This window comes from Chelmon rostratus, chromosome 18, assembly GCF_017976325.1.
Source record: "Chelmon rostratus isolate fCheRos1 chromosome 18, fCheRos1.pri, whole genome shotgun sequence".
NCBI classification, from domain to species: Eukaryota; Metazoa; Chordata; class Actinopteri; order Chaetodontiformes; family Chaetodontidae; genus Chelmon; species Chelmon rostratus.
The window spans coordinates 16,756,532-16,770,344 of NC_055675.1; the positions used below are offsets into that span (position 1 = coordinate 16,756,532).

At 45.8% G+C, this 13,813-nt stretch overlaps 1 protein-coding gene across 4 annotated transcripts in view; it reads right to left on the minus strand.

Moving 5' to 3' along the window:
* Nucleotides 1-13,813, minus strand: part of gphnb (gephyrin b) — a 94,019-nt gene that overhangs the window by 56,558 nt on the left and 23,648 nt on the right. For all 4 annotated transcript variants that reach the window (XM_041958145.1, XM_041958144.1, XM_041958142.1 and 1 more), the window contains exons 2-4: nucleotides 9,206-9,284; nucleotides 444-501; nucleotides 246-338 (exon numbers count right to left, since the gene is read on the minus strand). In XM_041958145.1, the coding sequence (XP_041814079.1) occupies nucleotides 246-338; nucleotides 444-501; nucleotides 9,206-9,284 (230 nt within the window). The remainder of the gene's footprint in view (nucleotides 1-245; nucleotides 339-443; nucleotides 502-9,205; nucleotides 9,285-13,813) is intronic.

Sequence of the window (13,813 nt, forward strand, 5' to 3'; positions counted from 1 at the left end):
CTTTTATTCTTATGTAACATGTTTCCAGCTATATTTTAATACAACTCTCAGGCTTCATTATGCAGTTTGCTTCCTTATGAGACACAAACAGTAAAGCTATTACTTTAGTCCTTACACTACGTATGTTGCTGTACTGTTTGTCTCAATACCAGTCAGATTTTTTTTTATTTTGGCAAATTAAAACTAAAAAAAGCCTCATAATCGTTGCTCATGGAGAGAATTGCGATGGACACATTTAAACCCACCTCTGGTGTGACGTCTCTCGGGGCGAAGCCGGTGCCTCCGGTGGTTAGGATGAGGTTAAGTTCCTTTTCATCGCACCAGTCCACCAGAGTCTCCTGTTGATTCACACACACACAGAAACACACAATTAATCCTAATCATCACTGCAGATACTGTGTATAGATCGATATAGTAGATAGACAGACTGATAGATTAAATACCTTGATTTCGTCTATCTCATCTGGCACTATCTTGTAGGCCGAGATCATACCCCCCAACCTGAGAAAGGAAGAAAGCCATTAGATTACAGAAGCAGTTATTAACGTATTAGATTCCAGACAAGATACTTTATTGATCCCTGCGAGAAAATCCTCTTTTGTCTTGCCTTCCTTCTGCAGGGAGGTCAAAAAGGTCAGCTAAGGAACTGTGGACCTTGTAAGAAGAACAAGCTTTAGCAGAAACACAGAGCTTAAACTGAGGATGACCACCTGATTGTATACACCACAAGTAGAAGGTCCAAGTGGATCAGGGGGTTACGCAGCACACCGGGGATACTGTTGGCTCTCCTCTATCTTTCTGAGAGCAATAAAGCAGAAAATACCCATCTAAAAAATCTGAAACGAGCACCCCAAAGCTCGTCTGACTGAAACAATGCTTGTTCTGGTCTGACAGCAAACTAGAGTTTAAAAGCAACCCTACATCTGTCATTGAAGAAAATGCAGGCCTGCAAAAGCACTGATTGAGAGAAAAGAGAGCACATGACAAGACGATGTGTGAAAAGCATGAGAGGTATAGAGGAAATACAGACAGTTGAGACAGGAGACAGGAAAGAGAGAGAGAGAGAGACATAGAAATATAACGGCAAGCGAGGAGGAGAGAGAGAATGCCCTTGAACGTCCCCTCCTGAAAGGATTTTCCACAGGACGACCCACTGAAGAGGGAGCTCTGACAAGGACAGAGCTGCTGCTGCTGCTGCTGCTGCTGCTGAACCTCAATCCATGGCGACCTCCTGTGGCCAGACCCAGCATGACACCCCAAAAAGAACAACCCCAGGCTCAAGGTGAAGGCTCTGCACAGACACCCCTTATGTAACCCTTTTCTTTTTTTAAGAAGCGCTATTTTTGGGAGACTACTGCATCATGTTCCCCCTCCGCGTCAGCCACTTAAACGCCATGATACCCTCCCTCAGACAAACACACATGAACTCTGTGAACGTTAAAAGCATCCGCTGCGTTTTTTCAGATGCTTTTCATCCACATGCAAACCCTCGCTCTCCACACGCTGACTTACAAAGGATTCATTTTGCACCCTGGAAATGCCATTCACCAAATCCGTCGGCTCTGCTCAGTTCTCAAACTGTGCAGCGGAGCAGCAGAGAGACACGCTAAAGCGAGGCAACACCAGAATGCCGCAGCAAGCATGCATGGAGACGAAGCATGAAACTCAGAGGGAAGCTGTCTGGTTCTGACAAAAGAGGCAGAAGAAGTCAGAAAGAATCATTTGAGAAGGGCATTTCTTTTATGAAACACTGCACATGTAGGGCCACTCGGAGCATCCACTAACTTGTGCACCCACACACACACACACACCCCTGCTGACATTCCTGTGATGACACGAGTGATTTACTTTTCTTGATGTGTTTGCGTCTTTGTATGTGTCCGTGTGTTTATGATTGCGTTCATGCATGTGCATTCGTCCATTTATGTGTGTGTGTGTGTGTGTTACACCTCGGGAGAGTAAAGGAGCTGTCAGGACAAATCACCTCTCTCCCTCTCCTGGGGTTTTTATGCCTCTCTGTTTCAGCCCAAATGAAAATATGCTCAACACAAATAACTAGGGTTCCTTCCCACCGTTTCCTAGGCAACCCCTCCTGCCTGAAGCCTCGAGTTGCTGTGTTGTTCATCGTGAGAGAGTGTGTGAGAGTTTCGTGTGTGCCGGTGAATGTTTGTGTTTTCTTTTCTTTTCTTTTTTTTTTGTAACTATCGGGGATGCCATTTCTGCGCGAAGGCAGCAATATGTTGTTGACTGGGCATTTTTGAGTGTGCGCAGGCACGCGTGGCTGCATGTTGCATGAAATAGCTTTAAGGCATGAAGTGATGCGTGTGTTCACGTGTGCACACGTGTCCATGTCAATAAATACAAAATATATCAATTTTAACAGACATTTATGTGTGTGCCTGATCGGACATCTGCAGTATTTATATGTATGAATGTGTACATACTTGTGTACAGTAAGCTTGTGGATGTATTTGTATGTACTGACGTGCAGTATATGTGTTTGTGTATATTGTATTGTATTACACACCACATGTACACACAGTGATACATAGGCCATACGTTGCCTGTATCACTACATAGTGTTATTTGGCTCTACTAAGCATATTTCTATATGCAGGTATGTTTAAATATGCATGTGTGCAGTATACATTATAGGTATAAATGTATGTACCATATGTATGTGCATGTATGCTGTATGTGTTGTGTGTTTTCTTGTGTATGTGTGACTATTCAAAAACAGAGGTGTGTGCTTTGTTTCGCCAACTCTCACTGATATAAAAGGGGTGGACAAAAAAATAGAAACACCTGTCAGTATACTGCAACACAATTCAATATTGCCACAAACTGCAGCCTCCAAAATGACCAAACAGTTGAATCAACAACATAACCTTCATGAAATTGCAGGACTGTTGGATTAGACTATATGCTGTACTGGCCTGGTACCAGACCTCTGACTCACCTCAACATCTCAGTTTGCTCAGCAGTTCAAATGGAGTCTGGTGTTGTGACCATTGAAAGCAAATATGCCCCCCCCCCCTTTGGAGAAACAAGCAACCAATCAGAGCTTTGCAGGTGGAATATATAATGTCCATGTATGTGTGTGTGTTTTTGTGGCTTTTTTTTTAAACAGTTATGTATCTTATGAGGTCATGTTATGTCCAACCAAGTGGTTAAGACGCATTTCACTCAAGTGTAACATCCCTGGTTTAATTCCAGATGAGGACCTTTGCTGCATTTGTTTGTCATGCACCAACCATATGCATTTCCTGTCTGTCTATACACTGTCAGCTGTCAAATAAAGACAAAAAAAAAAAACAACAAGAAAATGAAGAAAAAACAACTCCAGATTTCTTAGATCAATGTCAAAAACTTCATTGATGACTTGATTTCAACTCATTGTTGGCTGAAAATTACACCTCCAGGACGGACATGTCACTCACTGCTGATTGGTTAATCCAAACCTAATAAAGAAATTACCAGAAATCTGCTGGGCTACTACAACGTAAATTGCAATTCAGTCTATATGTGTGCACATGCCCATTTGAGCATATATGTACTCTCTCTGTTTGTGTACATTCACATGCACAGTAAACACACATGCATCTGTATATGTGCATATGCTGTATAATTTACAGCATGTGTGCATGCACACGTGTATCTATGTATACACGTGTGTACATGCATGTATATACAGTATGGGTATGTACTTACAGATGTAAATGTGTATTTATACGTATATGAGTATGAGCAGAATGTGTGATTCGGCACGGCTGGCTTCTTTGCAGATAGAGTGCTTGGTCGTATTTTTGGGAGGGTGTGCTCTGAATTGAGGGAAGCCTATAAGAGGGGAAAGGGCCTGCAACATTTTAATCTCTAACACCCATCTATGTCTCTTTCTACCGCAGGGGGTTACGACACATAAAGCTCTTCTTCAAACCGCAGGCTGAAGGTAGTCAGCCTGGAATAAAGGCTTTTCGCTCGAGGTGTGGACAAATCCTGACGCGGGCGGAGGAGGGAATGGAAGGGGGGAAGGAGCGAGGCATGAGGAGGGGTGGGGGTGGGGTGGGAGCGTGGCAGTAGTTTTTTGGCCTGAAAGCCTGGACGCCTCGGCCAAATCTTTCTATGAATAAAAGACGAGCACAGAGAGGAGGATAAAGAGAGAAAGGCGGGATGAGAGAGAGGGGCACAGAGTGAAAAGAGCGAGAAAAGGCAGGGATGGACTGTCAGGGGCACACTTAACAAGAGAGAGGAAAAGCATGTGTGTGTGTGTGTGTGTGTGTGTGTGTGTGTGTGCATGTGAGCCAGCTGCAAATCTCGGCGGTTGTGGGACACTTCCAAGATAAGACCCATCTGCCAGGGTGATTTCATTAATAATACAAGCTCTTTGTACAGGGCACTCAATCTCACTCTCTCTTTCTTCCTCCTGCTCTTCAACACACACACGCACATGCACACACGCACACACACATACACTCCATCCGGGGAGGAGAGGAGAGCCTCGGCCATCTCCACGCTCCCAGTGGCAGCGTGGAGCCGAGCCCATTACAGCTGAGTTGTTGGTTCGTCCGTATGTAGGAAAGCTCTCAAGGGGTCACCTCTCAACATGTTAGCTGATAGAGGGAAGGATTGGGGGGGCTGGAGGAGGAGGAGGAGTGGACTAGCCCACCTCTTCAAACCCCTACCGTGATGAGAGCTTGAGTGCTCAGCGAGGGGTTCCACTCTCATGATTCCACTCACAGCCACTAAACAATCCCTAACAAACACTCACGCACACGGCCACGCTGTAAAAAATTCTGCAGAAGCGTTCTGTTTATTTACAGAATAAATGTCATCCCGTTCAAATCTGCCGCTGCTGACAGTCCCCTCTCCCCGTTTCATTTTCTATTCCCTTAACCGTCCCACACCGCATATCAAACACACCTCACATATTTAAACAACAAAGTTAACATCTGTGGCTGAATAAGCACAGCTCATATGTGCGTTTCATTTGCCAGCGATGTGCATCTTTGCTTAGGTCGCCGGGCAGAGCCTCAGAACCACCAAGACTTTACAATCACTCAACTGAGTCCCAATGCAGTCACAAATATGTTTGTTCTAACTCGCAGGAAAAAGGTGGAGTTTAACAAAGAAATGCAATCTTTGCTTTGCAGGTTTTGCACTTTTGTTTGACACATTTTTAGATGTGTGTACAAGCTGAACTAAGAGTCCTGAGCCATCATTGTAACTGACCATAACAGCAGTTTTTTTGCGTTGCATCCACATGTGTGTTGGTGACTGATCATATCCAGCTAATAATCATAATACATTAACTCTATTAACCTTATGAACAGTGCTTTGAAAATGTTTAGCCCCAAACTAGAGGCAGTGCTATAACAGTAAAACCCACATTAGTTGATTTTTTGGCCACTTGGGGCCAGCAGAAACAGTCTGTATACACAACACTGCCATATTTAAGTTGATATGAGTCTTATTTACGCATCCAGCAGACAAGGAGCAACATTAACATTAATTTGGAGTCATACTTGTGTCCACCTGATGAATGTAAGTGCAGTATTTGCTCTCCTTTTAGCTTCATTTCGGTCTCCACCTTCCACTGATTCAAACTCTTTAGCAGCTAGATGCTGCACTATGTTCACCGGCTAGCTGCTAAACATGTCTGCCTGCGCTGTTAGGTGTGGAGCAGGTTTTAAAAACTTTTTGGTTGGGCGATAATTCTCTGCATATTTGTCACTATGAGTGACGCCTTTTGATTGGACGCATTAATAAGAAGACTGATTACAGCAGCAGTAGCAGCGTGATTGTAATCACCCACTGCTGTGCATTTGAATGGAGGTTACTGCTTTGCATGCAACTTCATGAACATTTTCATAAGCAGATCCAAGCAAAAACATGTCAAACAGTCATTGTGAGGCTCACTGCCGCTGATCTCTAGCAGTGCAGGTGTATGCCTGTGTGTCCTTGTCTACCGACTGTGAAATTGGGCCTACTGTCACCCATCTGATTGACTTGTGGCTATTCTTAGCCATGACAATTTGTAAAATTAACAAAGGTTGTTGCAACACAAGTCGCTGGAGGGCAGAGACGCGGAGTTGGCTCAACAGCCCGGGAGGGAGGCACACATGAGCATAAACTCCCGCAGACACGCAAAAATATACGAATCTAAACAAAAGCACTCGCTCACGCTGGAAAGTAAAGATGCACGCAAACGCAAGGACACACACACCCACACACACCTACCCCTGCCTCATCTGTGTGTCCTTGAGTCTGGGTATCATTTGTTTGACCCCCTGCTGTTACTCTTTCTCCTCTCTTGCCACATATCATTTTTCTCTCCACCTGACACACCTCTGGATGCTCCTGAATGCCAAACCGGGCAGACTGATTGATTGCATGTGCCAATGCTAGTGTGTGTGTGCTTGTGTGCCTGTGATTATAGTTTATGTCATGTGTCCTGCTGTGGCCCCGTCCTCCCTGCCTCCCTTCCTTCCTCCTCGCTCTCTCTCTCTCTCTTTCTGTCTCCGTCTATGTGTCTCTGTCACAGCAGCGGTGGCACATTGAGGGCACAGCGTTCCGGCTGGTCAACCTGATGGAGCCGCTGACTCGTGGTGTGGCGTGGATTAACATGGCACGGAGGATCTCAGGCCAGAGGAGGTCAGCCAGAGCCTGTGTGCGTCGGCGCAACACAGCGGAGCGGACTGCCTGAACGCCCAGTTTACATGTTTAACAGCAATCTGTTTCATCCGGGATCAACGCTCTTGGTTAATTGGTACAGAACACCTTCATCCAAAGTGCCTTTTTAGTGGCGCGAGCGGGCCACAGAGCACATCAACAAACTTGCCAACCAAGGAAACCACACAATTGATGGGGGGTTGATTTTAGCCACTGGAAACCCCCGCAGTTCTCTGTAACTATCATAGTGGCAACATTTTAGTGGGATCCAAAGTCCTTGAGGACGCCATGAATGCAGCTCTTGCCTTGACTTGTATCCAAGTGTTTGATTAAATAGACCCACCTCTTATATTTCTCGTGTCAACTCATTAATCCAAACGACTGGTGCTCGTCATCACAATGTACTGACACTGAGTCCATCAAAGTGTTTTTTTTGTTGTGCTCTCGCTAACGAAAGCTTCTTTTGCAGAACGCTTTTACTACTAAAGGTTGGTGCTCCTAAAAATTACATATATACACTGCTGAACTACCAGCCTGCTAAAAGAAATGTGATCACTGCATGGACTCTGTGCATTGGCACGTTGGTCCTGTCCAGGAAGTGTTACATTCAGTTATAACAAGTGAGTCAAAGGAAGGTGGTCAGGGTGGACGGTAGGTGTAAGTGCATTGACACCACTGGGCTAAAGGTGCAGGATAAGCCCAAAGAGAAAAATCTTAACTCATCCTGTCTCGTGCTTCAAGTCAGCATTGACTTTTTCAATACTTATGCAAGACCAAGTACTAGATTCTACAGTTCTAAATAGAAATATAAAAATATTTCCTGTAAATTCATGTATTAAAACAATATTAAAATCTAATGTAGTAATCTAGTAGGTTGTTCAACATCCATATGTTATGGTATCATTTTGTTCAATCAAACACAATTTCCTTGTTCCTTGACCTTGCAAAATAGATAACTGCAAAAGACATGTGTGGATTAAAGCATGTGTGCGCGCATGCACGACCAAAACAACACGAGTCCAGATTCTCCCTGGTGTGCAAACTGTATAAATAAGCGTGCAATGGATCCCTAATCACTCTCTGGTGCTCCGTCTGGCGTGACGCACATGACCTGGCACAAGCCTCCTCACACTCCCTCTCTGTATCACACAGACTTGACACATACATTACACATCAGCCTCAAAATAAACACACCGTAAAGGACATGACAAGCATGGACCAGTCCAGGGACCCACCGTGGGGGGGGGGGGGGGGGGGGGGGGGGGGGGGGGGGGCTGGTGACACTCCAGTGATATTGACTGGTGTGATACTGTGACAGAGGAGCAGGATAGCGCCTGCAAATCAATGGCTGTGTGGCGAATGACTTGGACGTCTCGAGGAGCGTGTGTGAGGCTGCACGCTGGGGTCGCAGTTCGCCATGTTTTGAGTCACGGGCTGAGACGGCATTTCGAAAGGCAATGTGTGATATGTGTGATGATATGAAAGGCTGTTATGTTGAATCTGAAATAAATAAACTCTTTTCTGCTGTGGACTGTTGAAATATTCAGTATACAATATGCGGCCAAAAGTATGTGGACACAGGTGTTTCGTACCTCTGCAGCTGTTTAGGCTAGGTGCTTTAGTTCCATTTGTAAGTCTTAATACTCCATAAAAAGTGTTTTTCCCAGTTTGGTGAGGAAGGAACGGACTGGATTGCACAGAGCCCTGACCTCAACTGTATTTAATCCCACCTACGGGATGAGCTGGATGTGTGAGTCAGGCCTTATCGCCCTACATCAGTGCCTAACCTCACTAATGCTCTTGTGGCTGAATGGGAGCGAATCCCTGCAGCCAGGTTCCAAAATCTTGAGGAAAGCCTTCCCAGAAGAGTGGAGGCTGTCACAGCAGCCTATTAACGGCTGCAGTTTTGAAATGAGATGTTCTGTAATCACATAAAGGTGCAATGTCTTGGTGTCCGCATACTTTTGGCCATGAATTGCCTCTCATGACGCAGGTGGATACATGTTTTACAGGGAGTTTTTTTTTTTCAAAGATTTTACTTTGTTTGGATGCACACTTTGCTCACAAGTGGCATACAAAGGTGCACAAGTTCATTTGTGATGGAAGTGATTGTTTTCCTGTTTTTCATGCCACATCCCTGTAAAGGGAAACAATTGTTGACTTCACCTCCGTTAGCTTCTTTGAGCAAATAATGGCTTCTTGCAGGCACCAGGCATCATCCTTAAACAGAAGAGTGCTGCAGCTCTTTTGTTGTTGCCATGCATGCTGGGAATTTCTCTCCATAGGGCGACACCGAGCCCCGACATGTTGTGTTGAAGAGATATATTTAGTTTAGTTTCTTAGTTACACTCTTGCACAAAAAGGAGACAGCTTCCACACACACACACACACACACACACACACACACACACACGCACAGAACCTGTGCATCTTTCTTACAGTCGTAGATTTAAGGTTAGTTAAAGGACTTTTCTCTGGAATAAACATGACGGTGCTGCATTTTTCATTTCTGTTAGTTGATCTGTCAGATACTCACAGGGAGGGGTCGTGGACGAGATCTTTCAGGTTGACGCCACTGCGGTCCTCTGCAAGGTTTCGAAAACAGCTGTCACTCACTGGATAGACAGAGACAAGAGAACGAAATGAGCACACAAACTGAAGAGCAATCCAAAATTAAACGCATGAAGGGCTTCAGCACAAATCGCTAGCGTTAAGTCAGCGGCATTGTTCAAACAGTAAATGACTTTTCCTCGTAACTGTGAGTGATTATATGGTAACGGTATCATGCTATCAAAAAAAGAAGGATTAGTCTCCCCAAAAATCCCTGACATGACAGCTCACTCACTCCGCAAAGAACCGTGAATTACTGTTTCCCAAACTGTGTCACAGACAGCAACATGTGATTATTCAAGCGGGGAGACTGAAGTGATCCTCAGATGAGGAAAATGATGAAACACACCAAAATGATCTTCCTTTGAACTAGATGAAAACTAGATGAACGGCATCCAAGGCGCTGCAATCGAAGCACATCTCTGAAGAGTTCTGTCCTGTTTTGGAAACGTGTTCATTCTTACATTCTGATCCACATCTCACACCTGTGACTTGGACACAGAGGACTCTGAATTTATGTCTAATTTAGAGAGAATAGTATGTTCTCTCATTTGTTGCAGCCTCACTGCACTGAGGCAGGTGTACCTGTACGTAAAAATGACTTCTGGTGCAACTGCTACATTGTTCTCTGCATCATTCCTCCCAAGTTGTGTTGCAAATCAAATATGGCCACTTTGTGAATAAATCCAACGCTGACATCCCGCCCGCCACCGTCACCCTGCACACTATTTGATCACAACGAGCAGAGGCGAAGCCACACCTTCATCGTCTCCAACCTCTGCTTATGAAACCCCGACGGCCCGGCGACTGCAGAGCAGGTGCGAGCCACATGAGTCATCACGGCGATCGCAGACGGATAGAGTGACGGATAGAGTGAGACAGGGAGAAAGACGTGGGGAGATGAAGACGGGAAAAGGAAAACATAACAAAGCGAGAGGAGACAGAAAGCGACAGACGAGGAGGATGAGGAGAGGGACAAGGTGTTTTGTGATCTGACGGGGCCAAACGTGAACAGACACGCTTGCGTCCTAAAATAGATGCAAAGCGAAGCACCGAAGGGTGGGGGGTGATGGTGGTGGTGCAGTGGATTTAAGCCAAAAAACTTGATGCGCGAGTTGTAGACTAGACTGGAAATGTCATGATGTTACTCCAATGAAGTGCCATGATCCATGAACGAGAGGAGGGGCGGAGGGACAGGGTGAAGCAAGAATGGTGTAAAAAATGGAAGTGGGATGGCAAAAGGGGTGGGGGGGTGGAGGGAAGGAATGCAACAGAGCTGGGAAGGATGGAGGGTTGGTGGAGGAGAAGGGATGAAAAGGATGTGGGATGGAGGGATTTTTCTGGAGGAGGGGGGGATGAGGAGAAAAGCAGAGCCGACGGGGCAGCGCTGTGGAGACAGAGGTAAGCAGAGGGTGCAGGACGTTGCTCTGGGCTCTGGCAAATAAATGGGAGAGTGCTGACATTTGCACACCGAGCCAGCTCAGAAAGAGAGAAAGAGAGGGGGAAACAAGAGAGACAGAAAGCCTGCAAGGGGAGGGGAGGGAGGAGGATACAGATACAGCGAGAAAAAAGGTGGAGGGAGGAGAGAAAAGGGGAGCAAGCACATGGAATACACACCACCCTGGCTTTAGAGGGGCACTGCTGCATAAGTGCATGTGTGCGGGTGTGTTTGTGTGTGTATATGTGTGTGAAGAGGGAACTTCCTTCAAGACTGCAGTATTCCTTACACACACACGCAAGCACACGCACACACACACACACACACACACACACACACACACACACACACACAGCCCTCCTCAGTCTTTCTCTCCCAGCTACCCCTTGATCTAAAAATAGCCGTTCCACTCTCCTACAAGAGGCAGCAACCATTCTGAACCAATCAACACGCTCTGTCAAAGGCATCGGAACCCACCACCCCTCTATGTGTGTGTGTGTGTGTGTGTGTGTGCATGTGTGCAACAAGGGGAACTCCTGACTGAAGGTAATAAAACTGCCCCTCCCTTCTGGACCGGTTTGTTGAAATGGTAGGAAAGAGATCCCTTCGACAAAACAATGGCATGGAAAAAAATCAGAAAGCAAAATGAAGAAAAGGCGGAGTGGGGGGGGGGGGGGGGGGGCAAAAGAGAAGGAGAGCAGGAATGAGGGTGGAGGAGAGGGAGAAGGAGATCTGGCTGCAGTTGAAACAGGCTTCAAAGGAATATTAATGTGATCCTGTGCAAGAGCTGAAGACAGGGGAAAAGAAGGGGGGAGAGGGAGGGAGGGTGGAGGAAGAAGAGTGAGAGGGGAGGGGGAAAAGGTGCGCAAGAATTCATGACGCGGCTCCCTCCCACCTCCCGAGCTCCACCCAACCACCTTTCTCCAGGTAAATCTGCAGCTTAGCTTTCATCGCCTGACCCCTAAACGTCGCTGCGCGCCACATCTCCGTCCTTAAACCCACCATGTGGGAGAAGCCAGGGATTTAATCATCACAGCAGACGTCCGCTTAGCTTCGCCTGATCCCCCAGCAGCCGCTCCAGTCTTAGGTCACGCCGAAAGCGAAGACGCGATGCAGTGACCCCGTCTCCCCCCAGAGGGCGCTGCTCCCTGTGGTACGTGGAGTACACGGCGAGCTAAAGGTCAATGCTTCTACATAGCTGGACGACCACTAGGAGACAGACAGCTGAGGCCAGACAGACAGACGGCTGACAGAGCTGAGACTGGTTCAGACTCCAGACTACCAGCCTATCAGCCTGTGGTCACTTAAAGACAAGTGGAAGCTCATGTCTCGTCAATGGAACTTCAATACAAGCCGGCGCATGTAACTTTCCTATCTGACATTCTGGATACTGAATGCACTTTTGCTTCAGTGTGCCTTATTTTCTTTCTGCTTTTGTCTACTTTTGCATTTCACCATCAGTGTATATTTGTGTAACAACAATATGTGGTTGAAAGCTCTGGAAAAAGACATTAAGTGGATCTTTCTGGGTCAAACTACTTTTTACGTCTATGTAATAATATTATATTTCTATTACTAAGTAGTAAAATGATAATTATAATTGTGAAAGTTGAACAGAGAAGTAAAAAAGATAAGAGAAAATGGGATTTTGACTTTATGTGTTTGAGATGTAGCATCTTTTATTACACCTCTAATACATATGTTCTCTATTTATCCATATGAGCATCGCAGTAATTGTAAAAACTTTGCAACATCTTCTGGTGCCTATGCCTGTATTGGCTCCTATCATCCCATATTTGCCTCCACCTTTGAGTGTGTGTGTGTGCGGGTGCTGTAGCCTGGATGTCCCCAGGCTACAGCAGCGGGAGGAGGCCCGAGCTTCAGAAGCATTAGCAGGGCAACGCCGCTCGCACACGGGACCTAGGCGTGTACCCCCGAACACAAACACTCAGACACATCTTAAAGGGTTAATCGCTAAGCCACGGCAGAGCAGGAGAGATCAGGACACGGGGGACGACATCAAGAGACCAAAGAGAGCTGATCAGGGAGGAAAAAATGTCAATATGGAGCAAAAATACATGGAAAAACACAGACGGTGTTATTGCTTTGGAGGGAAAAAAAAGAGGATTTTGAAATTGTATTCTGAAAATGTGTTTTCCTATTCCGGAGGCGATGCAGTGTAAAACCAATGGCCACGTCTGCACAACACAACCAAATAGAGAAGCGCTAAGGGAAAAATGTGTGTGCAAGCGTCCTCATCTAATTTCCAGGCGCAAATTATATTGTTGTCAATTGATGTTATAATCAATTACAGTACAGGTAGCGAGGTTAGTGGCAGGCTAGGCCATCCTGTGATGCAGGTAACTCACCTACTACACTTGTATGAGTCACAACATCACAAGACTTCAAGCTTTCAGGAGCAGCAAAGAGCTAAAATCTCGGAATCGAGGGGTGAATGGTGGAGGGTGGGTGTATTTCCTTCAGAGCTATGCTTATTTTGAATGTCGCCGTGTATTTTCATTTGTCAGCAAGGTTTGCAATTAACAAAATAAAGCATAAAATTCCAACAAGTAGCATCTTGTTCCTGCTTTATTTTAATCCCCAAGAACAAAACTAGTGCGGGCGGATTTCCTTTTTTTGGAGCTTCTTCAGTTATTAACATCATGACAACATGAAAGAAACACTGACCAGACAAACAAACGAGCTAGTGTCGGGCTTTTGGTTTCGGTGGAATATTTGTGCATGGGGAGGCGAGCCCTGGCTGTAAACGGCTAAATCCCCACAGGAGAACCAAGCCGGCCTTCCTTATTGTACAATCAGCTTTTCGGCGTATAGGCTGCTAGCTCAGCATTGTTGTTGTTGTTTCAAGTAGCAGCGGGGACTTTGAACGTAACACACAGACAGAGGATGGGGAGGAGAACGGCGAGTGGAACAGTCGGCCAATGGCAGGCTTATACCAACAAGATGAGTAGAAGGCGACACACCTTTGTCTATTTTGTTGCGCAGATAACGTGTCGGCCTTTTTCAAGACATGGGTAAGGGTTAAGCAGTCTTTCTAATAAATCAATGCAGAGGTGATAAGCATGGGAACCAACT